We start from the raw sequence: 16,245 nt of genomic DNA, 5'->3' as shown, positions 1-16,245 counted from the left end.
CACAATCAATGCTCAAAACGCGAAACATGATTCCTACTAAGAATAAAGACGATGACAAAGTACAAAAAAACTCTTGCATAGAAGATTGCAATAAACAAATCTCGTCCTAGCTTCTGAGTCCACTTCTTAGCGTGGTCAAGCGAGGAGATTTCAAAGAAGGGCCGTTGCGTATAACCTGCAAAAGGAAGACAATGTCAGCACGTGAATGAAGAAAGTGATCTCCCAATGAAGCCGCCTCTTATAACGAAAGCAAGGTGACGATACCTGCCCCATGGTCCCTATTTGCGAGGATTTGGTATTTCGCCAAGATTTCGTAGTAAGAGGAGACATCATTAAAAGATCAAATCGCGGCTATCAATCGAATGGCCATTCTATTCCAAAAGTTTCATGTGCAAGATGTGGCATCAATTGTGAAAGACTGATTTGTGATTTCGGTTTTTGGAAAGACGAGACAATTCTTGTTTTAAAAAAAATACACAAAATGTGATTTGAATTCCGATTCCGAAATGTGAACAAGAAAGAATTTTGTTGAAGATGTGATTTCAGTTTTATGCCCCAAAATACAATCTTGACTTGGAAGAATTTCTATGCAAAATGTGATTTTAAGCCCATTATTGAAAATTTAGACAAGATCATCTATTTTGTAGGGCCAAATCGGAGAGGTTTGAGATTCATGCTCAAGGCTCACTGTCAAGAGTGATTGCCCGAAATTTTCAATTATAAGCTTAGATCACCTGGGGCATTCGATTGATTTCCACGAATTTCAAAAATGAAAGTTTGAACCAAAAATGAACAAGTAAATAGAGAAACATACTTACATTGGATGACAAACTTTTAATCGCATAAACATGCGAATGTAACGTTCGGCTGATTCCTACTCTAGATGGCTTAACAAAGTGAAGCTAAGAGGGTGATTTAACCGTCGCAGTCTCGCGTTAGTGTCAGGTCCTCTTAACTCCGGCTTAGTCGAAAGAGATATCCTATAGTCACGCGATCTCGCGGACAAGGATAAACACTTACGACACTAAGAAAGAATTTTTCGGGGAAAAGAAAGGCAACCTCTACATCGCAGTCTCGCGTTCGAGGTTGTATCTTTCTTAACACCATCCTAAAGTATCCTATCGCGGCCCAGGTCCGGCAGCATGGTTGTGTGTGCAACAGTGTAGTGCTAAAACATTTAAAGCATGCACAACAGTTTATAAACAAATGACACTTCAAGAGTTCGAAAAAATAAACATTCATTCCCAAACCCCAAACCTGCAAAACAAGGGGTCAACAATCACTCATCATCTTATAACTCCCAACCGCCAGAACATTCACATTAGGGGCATAATTGAACAAGATAAACGGCCTAAGTCCACGAAGAATTCTATTCAAGTCCCCAGCGGAGTCGCCAAGCTGTCGCGACCTCCCCGAACCGGCCCCGCCGCCTAAGGGGTTAGGCTAATGGATTACTAAGTTAAAACTAGCTCGAGCTCTCCCAAGCCCATACCAATTCGCGACTTAAGTTTAAGTTGTTAACATGCAAATCAATTTCATCTAGAAGTCGTCACTAATCAATTTTTGGTGGGTCGATTAGACACCCAAGTAAAGCACGAGAGAAATGCTTTACTTCTGCGAACCAGAGATTCAATGGGTACGGGGACTTGATTACACTAATTAACTAATTAGTGCCCTTTCGGTACCTAATCTTGTTCAATCCACCACCTAACGTGTTCACACTAATCGGGAGTCTCAAAATTCCATTCCTAACTAAGCTAAGGGAAGCAACAATTAATATCAAAACCTAACATGCATAATCGACCACATGCGAAGTTAAGTTAAACGCACAATTCAAAGTGTATGAATCAAGCAACATGCAATCAAAAATGACACTAATCATGCAAAAAGGGCAAGAAAAGCCAATTCCAAAGCCCAATAACATTTTTTAATTTTTGAAATTTTTTTTAAAATTTTAATAATTTTTTTTAAAATTTTAATAATTTTTTTAAAATTATTTATTAAATTTTTTTAATATTTAAATAATAAAATATTATTAAAATAATATAAAATCGGATCCGGGTCGGACCTCCACATCCGACCAGGATCAGCACTGACCCGGGCGCGCCTCCCCGGGTCCACGACTAGACCGGGCTCATTTATTGAGCCCGGTGTGGCGAAAATTCTTTTTTTTTAGAAAGAGGGCCCAGCCCGGAAAAAAAAAATTTAAAACAAATTAAAGCCCAAAGCCCAATCAAGAAAATAAAACACCAAAACCCTAAATACTCCTGCCCACAACCTATTCGGCCCATTCGAACAAAACCCTAACGCCAAACCCTACCCGATTTCGACCCGCGAACCCGACCCAGCCGTGAGCCGCCGACCCGACTCGCTGAAAACCCTAACGCCCGACTCAAAAGCGGTCGCCGCTCCGGCATGGAGCGCCTTCGCCGGCCGGCGCCCGCCGGGCCCTGGCCTCCGCGGTCAGGGTTTCCGGTCCGGCGGCCGAGCCCATGCTAGGCCGCCACTCGCCGAGCCCCGGCCTTCGTGGCCGGGAAACTCAGCCCCGTGGCTGGAGCGTTGGCCGCCGCTCCAACTCGCACCAGTCATCTCCTTCGCCGGCTGGCCGAAACGCCAGCTTCTCCAAGCCCTAGCCTCCGCGGCCGGGGGGTTTCTAGTCCGGTCTTCTACCGAGCCCCGGCCTCCGCAGCCGACGGCGATTGAACCCGAACCAACCAAGCTCCGATGAAGGGATGGTCGGCCACGAACCGGCTGAGCCCCGACGAGGGACCGACCCCCAAATGAGCTCCCTGCTCATGCGTCGCCGGCCACGAACCAGCCGAGCCCCGACAGGGGACTGGCCAAAACGAGCCCCTGGTCGTGTACCGACGAACGCGGACCGACCTCGTTCGTCGGCGACACACCAAAACCTCCACACCAAGCTCAGCGAGCAATCAAGACACCGTGAGGGAAGAGAGAGAGACACCAAGCTTCGGGGATACAAAGGATAGAAACCGGATCTCGTTCGTGCATAACATCAAACAGTTGGAGCGCGCGACGAAAACAAAGGATTTTAGGCTCGATCGAGACCCAAACGCGTCCGAGATTCACACACAACAATGTACAGACAAGCAAGACCGAGCCCGAGGTGTCACAGGCCAGAACTCGCACGAGCCGGACGGCCGCGAGCTTCGGCCAGTAAGCCCCAAAAAGAGAGTACAAAGAAAAACAGGGGCGGCGGTTCCTTGCGACACTCCGTACCCGACTCGGCGGTGGCGAATGGAGGGCGAACGCGGTAGATCGGGCTACATCCACACGCCTCGCACACCTGCGAGCCGGGGTCCTCGGGAGACCGACCCCGAATCGAACCAAACCGAAACAAAACCCGGCGAGCCCGACCTCTCCCGGCGATGGCGAGGTCCACCTCGCCGTCGTCGAGCGAGGTCAAGCCTCGCCATGGCCGGGCGAGGTCGAGCTCGCCAGGCGACAGCAAGGTCTCGCTAGATCTAGGCGGCCTCGCCCGGCAACAGCAAGGCTGACCCTCGCCAGCCGGCGAGGGCCAGCCTCGCCCATGGCCGTCGAGGTCCACCTCGCCGGCCTCAGCCTCTTGCCGGTCGCCGGTCCAACGACCAGGGAAGAAGATAGGGGAAAAAAAAAAAGAAAGAGAAAAAAATTTAAAAAATTCGAAATAAAAAAAATTTTATTAAAAATTGCCACGTCAGCCGGCCGGCATCGGCCGGCGTCCACGTCAGCGCCGGCCGGCCAAAAGTGGCCGGATGGACTGAATTGGCACAATTGCAAAAGGTTTAGAACTGAATTGGCCAAAAAAAAAGGTTTATGACTGAATTGGCACAATTGCAAAAGGTTTAGGAAATTTTTGGTAATTTTTCCCTGGACTTGATCCATCAGAAACTTAGTCAATCACGAGCGTAGCGTATGCTGTCTGTGAATCTCATAAACTTTAATCATTGTGATTTGATCGTGTTCAAATCACGGTTACTCGGGAGCGGTCGGCATTACAATTGGATGTCTCGGGGGTACATGGTACAGTCCATCAATTTCCTATATCACAGTGGTTCTCATTGACTAACTTGTGACCTGTTAATCGATTCATGGCGTCACTTTCTAGGAGCTTAAGTTGCCTAAGAACAAACGAGCGGGCGTCGAAATGTTACGAGGCAGTGGAAAACATGCAGTTTGCAATTTGCCTCTGGAAACAATAACATGAATAGCAACAAAAGGAGAAGAAGGCCTGCTTGTGTGGAGCTGTCTTGCGTATCCTTCACTGTACCGTTTCAGCGAGTGTCCTGTCCTCCGGGCGCAGAAATTAAGTCAAAAAGGTATAGATACAGAAAAGAATACGTGATTCATACGCTACGACATAGTCCTACATAGAATTCGTGGCTAATATAAGATTTTTTTTAATTACATGTGATTTCTTTCTTTGTTTTCCAATGTCGAAGATGTTTACTGATACTGCTGAAGTCAGAGCTGCATCAGTTTTTGGCAGTCTTCAGTCTTCTTCACTACGTGTCCACGATACCTTATCGGGGAAATCGGCGGTGCGTTGGTTGTGTTTGGATAGATCTGGTGCGTTGCGTCTCTGGGGCGTACTTGTTGAGTGAGGGTCAACACACGTGGCCATGCATCCACGACTCGCGTCAATTGCCCAACGTGCTTCCCCTTCGGGCGACTTGCCGGTTTGGAAGCGACCAAACGTAACCATCGCAATTAACGCGTTTGAATACGACGAACTTGTCGAACATTCGTTAGCAATTTAGCATGTACATCCTATCAAGTCCTTTGCAATCCATGTGGTGATATGTAGAGATCAAGAGTGACATGTACAGATCAAGATCGACACGTTAGTTTCGATTTTCAATTTTTGAAACTTAAAACCTACTCTATGTGCCCTAGAACCTATCCAATTGTCTGGTCTGGGAACCACTTTCTGTTTTTTTTTTTTTTTTGCTTCATTTTCTTACAAAACCAAGATAAATAGCAATTACAATAAAATAGTATGAGCAACAAAAAATTTCAAAGTAAAATATCAATATAAAAATAGAAATATAAAGCAATAGGGTAGTTTAGCTCATTTAAGAAAGATAAATCATCTTCTTCCAATTTCATAAAACATGTTCTAACCGGTTTTCAAGTGAGTGGGTAGGTCCAGCACTCAGAACCTGAAATTTATTTGCACAGTACTGGTTGAACCAGACATGTTTCTATTGGAGGTTCATTCGATTTCAAGGTAGAACTGGACCATTGCACAGCCTTATAAGGCACTACGCGCTCTGATGTGAACAAATGTTGCATCTAGGCAAGACCATGGCGGCCTTCGCCCAGTGACCAAAGAGAGCTCGCGACCCTCGCTAGATCTTGGAGAGCCCCGACTTTCGCTTGCTATGGGTGAGGGCGTTTGGGCCCTAGCCTATGCCCGCGAGGTCGTCAGCCATCGTAAAGAAAAAAAAAAGGAAAGGGAAAAATCATAAAATTTATAAGAAAAAATCGGAAATTTTTTTAAAAATTCGGGAAAATTTTTGAAAAATGAAAAAATTGTCCACGTCAGCGACAACAGTCCGTCGACCATGCCATGTAAAATAGCTAGCATCCACGTCAGCAATTTTTGGCCAAAATTAGTATGTACACATAATTATAAAGAAGCTATCACAATTCTCTTTTCCGCTTTATTCTTATATTGGTATCAAAGTCAGTGCTAGCTCTTTCGCGTATATTGTTCACTCCCATCAATCAAATTCCACATGCCGTGGTCAAATTTCACGTGCCTCTCCTAACTCGACTTGATTGTGAGGGAGGGTGTTGAAATATTGTTCCACATCACTTGACAATTAACAATGGGTCCTATATGCTTTTATAAGCGCTTGCATCGCGGCGTCTTCTTCAAGACTTTGGCAATGCTTGTTTTGTTCATATTCTTCCAAATGAACGCACAACGTTAGAACCCGTGCTCATCCATGTTGTTTCCTTGGGTATCGTGAGCACAAATGGTATAGATGTTGAGATCCTGTCTCTTATCGTCTTCGGGTATCTTGTCATGTTACTTTCTAAGAACACAAGATGTTCTCACCGCTTTTTCCTTTCGACTCCTCTTCTGTTGTTCAATTCTTTACCAATCCTTTAGCGAATCTATTTCCGAAAGATGACACATTATCTTCATCTTCGGAGTTGTCTTCTCCTAATATTGATTCAGGTACCTCTAGTGATCCCACTTCGACAGCTCCTGACATGTCTGCGTCATTCACGAATCCTCCACCTTGGTCATTCCCTCTTCTCCTATTTGTCATTCCACTGGTGTAAGTCAACCTTCTGCTTGGCTTTGTTATTTTCATTGTTATTCTACTATTGTTTCTTTTCACATACCAACCCTCTTTAGCAACAAGCAATTACAGATGAGTTGCAAGCGTTTTACAAATCTCATACTTGGAATTTGATTGATTTGCCTTCTGAAAAGTCTGCTCTAGATTGTAAATGAGTGTATAAGATCAAAACTATGCAAATGTACAATGGAAGGCTACAAAGCTCAATTGGTAGCAAAAGGCTTTACTCATGAGTATGACATTGGCTATGACATGACCTTTGCTCTAATTACATGTCTTACTTCTTTTGAAGTCCTCTTGTTGTCGCCGTTATGAAGCGATAACATTTATTCCAGATGGATGTTACAAATGCCTTCCTCAATTGCAATCTTACTGAGGAAAAATATATGGAACTTCCTCATGGATACACTCATACTTCTAATAAAGTGTGTCGATGACGTCAAGCACTATATGGACTAAAGCAGTCTCATCATGCATGGTCCTCTAAGTTCAGTTGCACCATGGACCGCTTTGGCTTTAAATCCAATCCCTAGGACAATGCTCTCTTTGCTCAACAAACATCTCATGGATATATTATGTTACTATAAAATATGGAGACATGATTACTATTAGCGATGATCATTCTGGCATTACAAAGCTCCAAGAATATCTCAGTCATCAGTTTGAAATGAGAGATCTCATGCAGCTCGGCTATTTTCTAGGCTTGGAGGTTGCTTTGGATTCCTCCGATGCCCTCACCGCATGCCATGTTGCTGGCAAAAGGCTCGGGCTGTTGAGCCCTTCGACGGTATTGAGGTTTTTAGAAAAAAAATTTAAAAAAAAGTTCTTTACAAAGTGTGATTTTTCCAAATACCATTTAAACCAAAGATATTTCCGAATGCACTTTTAAATTGCAATTTGTTAAATACTATTTATATTTTGAAAGACCCCTTTAGCCTAGTCTTTTCTATTTTCGCAAAAACTTTCCCCATTAGCCGAATCAAACACAACCCTTGATCATTTGGACCGGACCTTTTGCCAACTAATAGGCCTGGCCGTTTCGGTCCCGCCTATTAATCAAGTCCAATGAGTTGTCTCCAGTACTTGCTTCACGAGGGAGGAGATCCATGGAAAATAACTAGTAAGCCATTGATGGGTGCAACTTGCCGAGGCTACATGCCACTAAAGTGGTGATCTTATCTAAATATTTGTCTTTATGATGCTGACAAAAAGGGGGAGAAAGCATGCAATGACAGGATATTTTGAATATTATGCTTGGTGGCAGAATATCTTGACAGAATATTATGGATGATTTGCAGGACAAAAGTCACAGAATCACAATCACAGTCGTTGATTCAGATTATATGACTTTCTTATACATTTATTATTCTCTGTATCTCAATGCAAACTCATATACATTTGCTACTTGATTTATCTTACTCACAATTTTTTTAAATCTATTCATTGGCATAGAAAGTTTTGTCACCATCAAAAAAGGGAAAAAAAATTTGTCACCGTAAAAAAGAGGGAGATTGTTGAAAACCTCCTAATATATTTTGAAGTTGACAGTAAAAGGTTTTCAGGGCCTGGGTTTGTTGTCTGGGGAAATATTCCAAGAGATTGCACCTGTTCAGAAGCATGAATGAGACTTCAACATAATCTTGACATCACAAGTTGATTTTTGGCACTTACATTTGAACATAAATCCGAAAATTCATCTCATTTTCATGCCCAGAGATTAATGTAGGAACCAAACATGTCATTAAATAAAGTGAGATCAAAGTTAATCAGAGATAATAGTACATAGACCTCATTTAAATTTTCGCTAATAGCATTTGTCGCCTTTGATCTTTTCTTGGTTTTTTCAACTTAGCATACTATTCTTTGGGAAGAAATTCTAACAGGTAAAGTGAACAAAACTTTATAAGACATTAAACAGTAATCTGAAAGGTCTACTTGATACACCTTCGGTTTTAAGGAACATAAACTTCATTCTAAAGCTCAGTCGAATCTTTGCTCTCGAAACCCCAGTTTAGTTGGTCGTTCATTGGCTGATGCCTTTCCAGGATCATTGGAAGAAATGCTTCGCTCTTTCTCATGATCCGCATGCGCTTAACTTGTCCAATGAACTCCCTGTTACATCAATCGACACAGATGTTAAAACATTCGATACATATTTCCAGCAATTTCCAACAACTGGAGAATTATGACACAGAGTAGGAGCTGAGAAGAGTGTATCAGCACACAAGACAAGATGGCTCACATCCATGGAACATCGCCTGCAATCCTCCAATTCTCTTCCCTATCCTTATAGTGCAAGGTGTACTCGGACTCAGGTTCAGACAATCTCAACCCGTATGCGCATTGTCCACCTGAAACAGAAGATTACATACTCTAATTATTCGATGAGATCGTGCCAAAGCAACAAAAATTGGGAAGCTCTTAGAAAGTTTCATTGTGGCCGACCAAACATGTCTTCCAATTGAAGTGCCACACTGCAGTAACTGCTGTGATCAAGCATGCACAGCTTTCTACCGACGACTACTCCATCCATGGTGACTTTAACATATATCGATTGCTCTTCACTCTGAACCCCCTCTGCCTCCTCATCGTAGTAGTCGTCCTGGAGAATTTTCGAGCTAGTGTTGTTTGAGTTTGAGTATTGCAAGTGGTTCAGTTGCTGCCAATCAATTAGCTCGCTGCACCCCTTAAGGCCTCCCACTATCAATAGACAAAAAAATTAAAAACGCATGCATGGTCATTGCTGCCGAGCAGAAAGAATTTGGTTTATCGTTCTCTTCTCACTCACTGAAAGCAAAACGAGAGCAATACAAAGCCAGAATGCCTGAACTCGAATTAGTTTTGAAAAGGTCACAATATATGACCACAAGCACTTGAAAATGGGTTTGGGACGATGCGTCAGCTCAATCCAGGCCGACTTCTAAGCCCTGTTTGATAATTTGGAGATTCTAAGTTTGAATCTGCTAGGATCTCCCGGAGTTGGAGATTCATGCCAATTTTCTTTTGCTTAAGATAAAGTACCAGAAAGTGAACTAAATCAACGAATCGTAATCAAGTTCACTTTTGATTATATCCTACCACTTAACACAAGGAAAAACGGTAGCGACTACCACCATCTCAGAATTAATTTCCTCAGTTATAGATTAGCCTATACATGATGCAGCTTCTGATGATTACATTGCATTAATTTTGTAAGTAAATCTTCTTTGTTATCTTCTCCTTTTCTCTTCTTCGATGCTAACATCACTAAAGTCCCTGGACAGCTTCTTCCTATGTGGACTAGAAGCCTAAATGGCGCAACGCGTTACTATGACACCAAAATTTCTGGATTAGATTATGAGAAAACTGATGATCTGAGAAAAGCATAAAACTACAGAAGCGAGTAACAAGCTGAAACGTACACTCGCCAGATGGATCATCGCGCGAATCAGACTGCAGAGTTCTCAGGCTAAGACCCAGATCGATCATTTGGCTACCCTTCTTGTCTTGATAGTACATCGGGTGAGAAATTGAGGGCTTGAAAACAAAACCAGCAGGTGCATTTCGATCCATGGTTTGTACACCCACAAAAACTGCTCATGTTACAGGGCATCAGTATGGAATCCTACTTATATTGTCCAGTACTGCGTCTGGGAGAAACTCGGCCTCAAATGATGCAGAAACTATAAAATGGAGTTTAGGGACACATGGAAGACAAGAAAAAGTTGACCCATGACATATCATTGAATGGTGTCTTGTCCTCTCCTGCCACTCGCCAGTTAGGTGCCAAATGAACAAGAGAGAGGAAGAAAAGGTCAAGAAAAAACAAGGCATGGCCAAAGCGATTCTGAGTAAAAGTCCGTTCGGATGCTGCGACCTCTTATTGGGACAACCACTCAGTTCTTTTCAGGTTGAAACGTAATTGCTAGTGAGGAAATATAAACTGGCTCTTCAGGATAGAGGGATTCGAATTAATTGACATAATAAGTCGCATCCAAGTAGGTGTTTTCCACCGCATTCTCTTATCGGAGGATAATACCCATCGAATGTCCGGAAATAACAGACCAAATCGAATTATTCTAGTCTCTTGCACTTTTTTCCATGTTAATGAAACACGGGAAGTGCACAGAAATAGATTGTTCGTTCGTTCGTTCTTTTTTTTCCTCTCTTAATCCTAACTATAATTCCTAATATATGGCTCGAATCTCTAGGTTCTGTGATCTATGCTAAGAGAGAAATTTCAAGCAAACAACTGAAATGATCACGTAATGAACTACTAGCATACAAATGAATAGTGTACCCCTGAATCTGATGTTGGGTTTTTCACGTGCGCTTTGGCAGATTGCTCTTGCTGGAGACCGGAAAAATCATGTTCTAAACATTGAAACTTCCGTTCTGGCCAAAGGGAAAACACGTTGCACCTGTCCTTACATAAGAGCTCAACGAACCCACCGACGAGCGACAGCAACAGCATGTTCGGAGTGATTCTGCCATTCGTATTATAAGCATTGTGGAGACAATTCACAGGTTTTCTGAGTTCTCCCGCGAGTTAAGACAGTGACGTTATCATTCTGTCAGGGGCATGCTCACCTGATTTCACTGTTTAAAGTCATTGCTCGGAGACAACAAAACCCGGTCCCATTTCTGCCGGCCCATTCCAAAAGGTCCAAAACTCAATAAGATAAAAGATTTTCACGCCTCTGCTCTAACACTCCACCCAAATTCACAAAACCAATTCCAGCTCAAGTTCATAACTTCACTCGACTTGATTTAAACCAGTACAGGATTTCGGCTCCGACAGTCCAAGTTCATGGCCATACCATGTATCCCTCGGATTTTATCCTGTAAATAGTCACCTGTGGCTCCATACACTTGGTCCGCTGTTTATGCTACCGAAAATTAGAAACTCCTGAGGCAAAATAACTTTTGAATGTAGATGTATTAAATCTGCCATTGATCCAGCAGATGCCACGGATCCAATGAACTGTAGATCCAGAATCTGTCATTTATATGATCCAATCAACCTTAGCTCCTCAAAGAATATGGCGCTGTGTTAAACATACCATCAGCACTCATTGAAACTTCGATCTGATCATTCAAAGATACAAAATAACTTCTCATTTTGCTCAGAGAAGATGATAAAAGTTAACTGCTCAGACCAACGCAGTGATGATAGCATGAAGCGATATTAGATTAACCATCTGAAATTTCTAAACCACCCAGAAATCCAATGGCAATCTAATAAATCCAACAGTAATCTCGCATAGAACATGAGAATTATCAGTCTAATGCAAGAGAGGCCACTAGGTCACTTGAGAATCAGAAGAGAAGTATATATTCTTTCTTACGCAGTGTCATGCACTGACTAACAAACATTATTCTACGATTACATGACAAGAGCTAATCAGAGTGGAAACCTTAGCATACCAAAATCTATATGCGTAGACAGATGTCTCTCCACGCACACCAACTAACAATCGAACAACTGTGATTTGTTCAAGAAGAAGCTTGTTATTTCTAACTTTGCATTAAAATTACGGTCAGCATAAAAATTGTTTCGCGTATGGAGGAGACTGCTATATATTACGGCATCGTTTTGAATGGAGAAATCAGAGTAAATGTAACCATAACTGAGTCGTCAATCTATAAGTAATGATAAAATTTCAGTGAAATAAATTAAGGCTTTTAAATAGTTGCATTATTTCCTTTCAGCACAATCGCAACTATCTGGCCGCAAAAAAGTGCAATCAAAGCTAGGAATGGATAATGTCGACAATGACGAGCATATATTGCTCATTGTATGACAAAGGACACATGAAGGCAGGGCTCACAAACCACAAGCCTTTGTCTGGAAAGAAATGACGATACCCAGTTTGTGAAAAAGAGAACATGCTACTTCCTGGCAGAAGATAATCAATCAATGCTTATTTGATCATAGAGATGGTGCCTTCTACCCAGAAAAAAGACACGTGGAAATTAACTTTGTGCTGCACTATACATAGAAAAATGAACACCAATTGATAATCGGCAAGATGCACTCAGAATCAATTATTGGTTCTTAAAAAACATTGAAAGGGCAGTGTACTGACATGGCCTGCTCAGGTCAACAAAACAAATTTCTTCCATCTTTCTCTCTTACTGTCCGCAACCAAATGAAGTTATGTCCTAAGGCTTGGCTCCTGTTCCAACCTTCATTGTCATTGGGCATAGTTGATGTCGACAGACAATTATATCTATCTCCAGCCAAGACTAAAGAGTGAATTACATCTTAGATTAAGAGGGAGGAGCAGATGGAGACAACTTTCCAGCTAAAAGAGGCAAACGTGAAAACACCAAGATCACGGGGATGATGTATATGCATTGTGTTAGAAGAGATGAAAATTATCGAATCATGGTTATAATGTCATGGTACTTTAATGCTAAGCTGTCTCAATTGAAAGGAGTTCCACACAAACCATTATAATTTTCAAACATTTAGACTCTATATAATTGAGATAGACAACATGCACGCACAGATTGAAACAGTATGTACAGATGCAATGACTATACAAATAAACTGTAAACCCCACATAGTACAACTCAAGTTTTGCAGTTTGCACAATATACTCTTCGACAAACTTCATTACTCGTGATGATATCAGACTATACGACATACAAAGGACACAGAAGACATCTCCTTATTACCAATATCAAAAATATATAAAAGACGACCAAGGGGCAGAGAGTAGAGCAGATCATTTAAGAATACACCACAAACCCATTCCACCAAGGCAAGTGGACTAGAATGGCTTTGACACTTGCATCTGCTGCCTGATCTTGTCACCAGAGAGCTGAGTCGAACCTTCTGAAAACAACAAATTATTGGACGCCACAGTTGGTTGATAATGAGAATACAACATCGGTACCATGGGTTGGCCACCATATTTCCACGCCTGGGTGGGCTCCGCGTATTCAGAACCATATGTGGCAGGAGCCACAAATGACCGAGATTGATGTTGAACTTGAGAGTAACCAGCATACTGTTGTTGAGGTTTAGCAACGGGAGAATCTCTTCCAACGTTAGGAGGCATTTGAGGTTGGCTAGAAGGTACAGCTGCAGCAGTGGAAGCTTCACTTATATTAGGTTGTTGCAAAGCCAAATCATGTGCTGCTCTGACATAGTACACTGGAAACTGCTGATTGTGCTGAGGGTGATAATATTGGGGATTTTGATGTGAAGGAGGATATTGAGAGTAATAGGCCGTTAATTGAGGTGATCCAGTGGGTTGAAGGGGAATAAAATGTGAAGTAGCTTGTACAAATTGCTGCTGTGGTAGTGGTTGATGGTGTTCAGGCTGCCGTTGATCAGATTGAGAGGGAAACAAGTGATTGGCATCAGGAATATGTTGTCGTAAATGAACCTGACTGATCAGATCGGATGTGTTAACCTTTTGATCATCCTGATTAGAAGGGATCCTGTTGGTTGCAGGAGGGATCTGTGCAATCAACTCTTGATAACTTACAGGATTTGGGAAAAACATCGTGTTTGTCCAAATACTCTCGCTGCAAAGTTAATCCAAGAAAGAATAAAGCAAGCATAAATTCAAGAAACAAACTAAAGTGCAGCCATTTAAATATGATTCTACAAGACAAGGCTCTACGCTACAGCAAATTCTCAAAAGAAATGCAATAATCCAATTTTACTGCTCCTATTTCTCCCATATGCAGATTCTTTTATATTTCCAAAACAGCAAACGATTCAAATTCACTGGACTTCTAGTCTAGCTTTTAATCCACAATCCTAGTCATTGATTAATCATTTTTCTCCAAATTCCAGTAGCAACTAGCAAGCATGCAGAGATGTTAGCGAAACGCAGCAATAACAAACTGAGAAGCAATACATTAAGCGATTTTCTCAGTACCTAGATAGCGAATCGGACGAAGGCGAATTTAGTCCACTACTTTGCTGCGACTTTAGAAGCACATTCTGCGGTAGCGACTGCAGCTGATGCTGCTGTGTCCCCAACTTCTGACAATTCACTGGCACACCCTGGTCCGATCTCTCATCATCAGAGAAAACCCGGTGCACGCACTCAGGAGAAGTTGCAGGCACCAGAGGCGCTGAACTTGCTAAACTTGCTACAGAACCATCGTCTTGTCTATGGCCAAAACCAATTCCAACACCCATAAGTGCAAATTGCTCCTCAATCCCCAGCTTCTCATCCCGTGCCGCCTCCCACTCTGATTGAACCCGAATCGGCGGCGAATTAACCACAGAATGCGACGATGCAGTGGAAGTGGAACCGAAAGACGATGACGTCGCCAGCATCGGCGAATCCGGAACAGATTGCACCTCCTGCGGTTGCTTCACAGCCTTCTCCAATCCGGGCTCGCCATGGATAATTCCCGCGTCTTCAAGCCCTAACAAGGAATTAACCAAAGCAGAATCCGAAAACCCCTTGTTCGGTCCAACGGAACCGGCGCCATTCAAAGCGTCCACGAACCAGTCCTCCGACGTTCCGGAAGCCTCGAGGATGCGGCCGATCGACCGCGACGACTCCGGCGGCGCCGACGGCGGCGGCGACGGGAAGAGGAAGAGCCTGACGCGGGGTTGCTTGAGGGAGGAGCTCACCGACTCCTCGATCATGTTGTCGAGGTCCTCGTCGGTGGACACGGTGACGAGGGCGTCGAGGTCCTCGTTGGGGAGCTGGTACTTGAGGACGAAGGGGCGGCCGTCGAGCAGCGTCTTGGCGAGGTGGGAGGTGAGGGAGGCGAGGGAGGCGAGCTGGCGGTCGCCGACGACGACGATGCGGGTGTCGCCGCCGACGTAGCAGAGGGACTTGTCGTGCGGGCGGGGGACGATGTGCCCGCCGTAGCTGCACATGAGCCTCAGCCTCGGAGGGATGGACGCCGCCGCCGCCGCCGATGGCGACTCCATCTCGTCGCGCGGCGTTTCCGAGACGGTCGAAAGTGAGAGAGAGAGAGAGAGAGAGAGAGAGAGTGTTGTGCGATGGTCTTATAGCTTCGCCATAGCCGGGTGGCTCCTTTGCTCTTTCAGGTTCGAGATTTTCTTTTTCTTTTTCTTTTCTTTTTTTTTCTTATTTTTATTTCCGTAATTCGGGCATTTTAAAAAAAAAAATCATCGTGCTATTTTCTGAGTGGGTAGGAAAAAAATAGTTTTAGGACTCAATTATATTTTCGAGACAAGGTTTAGAACTCGATTGTACTTTCACGATAAATTATGGGGTCTCTAATGCTAATGCGCTTGTCCCATTAATTACGCGTATATGCTGAAATATTATTTGTTTAAGTTCGTGGGGAGATAATAATGTAAATTAAAAAGTTTTTCTGACTTTTGGCCAGGGCCGGCTCGGTGGGGGTGGTGGGGTTTGGCAGTTAAATACAAGGGGGAAAGGGAGAAAACGGTTGGCGGTCATTCGACAGTTGACAGCTTGTCCCGCCCGTTGGCTCCTGTTGGCGCGCTTTTCCCAGGGTGTGGCCCACCACGCTGTGGGGACCACTTCATTTCGGGATTTTTTCCCCCCAATCTTTTTTTTTTTTATTAAGAATATTATTATGATGAGGGTATGGAATTAAAATTGTCGTGGGATGGATGATGAGAATCGGCGCGCATTCGGATACACGTCGGATTTTCTTTGTTTTGGTCGGTCAGATACACGTCGATTGCCCCCAACCGAGTTTTACAGGGTCGTTGTGGCGCGGTGCAACCGTGTCCCGTGACGTTGGTTTCGACCAGGTTTTGCTATGAATTTGAGTGCGTCGGAAATACATTGCATGTGAGAGCAGGTGATTAAAATTCTGGCGTGAATTTGGCTTCGCCTGTGGAGATCCATCAGAGGGGAGCCTAAGTCTAAGTCCGTTAACACATCGAGTCGAATTTACGTTCACTTAAAAGCTTAAACCAATGAGTTACGGGCAAGCTATAATATATTAACACAACTCACATATG

At 43.3% G+C, this 16,245-nt stretch overlaps 1 protein-coding gene and 1 pseudogene across 1 annotated transcript; both read right to left on the bottom strand.

Moving 5' to 3' along the window:
- Nucleotides 1-8,034: 8,034 nt before the first annotated feature.
- LOC115693519 (auxin-responsive protein IAA32-like) lies at nucleotides 8,035-10,691 on the bottom strand. The gene is made up of 4 exons (XM_030620542.2): nucleotides 9,719-10,691; nucleotides 8,763-9,017; nucleotides 8,560-8,668; nucleotides 8,035-8,429 (listed from the first exon to the last, which is right to left on the bottom strand). Exons 1-4 carry the CDS (start codon nucleotides 9,867-9,869, stop codon nucleotides 8,291-8,293), a joined length of 654 nt encoding a protein of 217 aa, XP_030476402.1. The 5' UTR covers nucleotides 9,870-10,691; the 3' UTR covers nucleotides 8,035-8,290.
- Nucleotides 10,692-13,219: 2,528 nt separating this feature from the next.
- Nucleotides 13,220-15,264, bottom strand: LOC115693517 (uncharacterized; annotated as a pseudogene).
- Nucleotides 15,265-16,245: the final 981 nt, after the last annotated feature.

Source organism: Syzygium oleosum, unplaced genomic scaffold, assembly GCF_021117445.2.
Source record: "Syzygium oleosum isolate NSW1041296 unplaced genomic scaffold, Sole_v2.1 Sole_v2.03, whole genome shotgun sequence".
NCBI lineage: Eukaryota > Viridiplantae > Streptophyta > Magnoliopsida > Myrtales > Myrtaceae > Syzygium > Syzygium oleosum.
The sequence above is the reverse complement of the archived record's forward strand: the minus strand, read 5'-3'. Positions and strand labels throughout refer to the sequence as shown.

Excerpts from the sequence above, each read along its gene's own strand:
- LOC115693519 (XM_030620542.2), bottom strand. The coding sequence starts at position 9,869 with ATGGATCGAAATGCACCTGCTGGTTTTGTTTTCAAGCCCTCAATTTCT. Across the intron at positions 9,018-9,718 it reads CGATGATCCATCTGGCGAGT|TGGGAGGCCTTAAGGGGTGC; the intron begins GTACGTTTCAGC and ends GTCTATTGATAG. Across the intron at positions 8,669-8,762 it reads TCAATTGGAAGACATGTTTG|GTGGACAATGCGCATACGGG; the intron begins GTCGGCCACAAT and ends CTTCTGTTTCAG.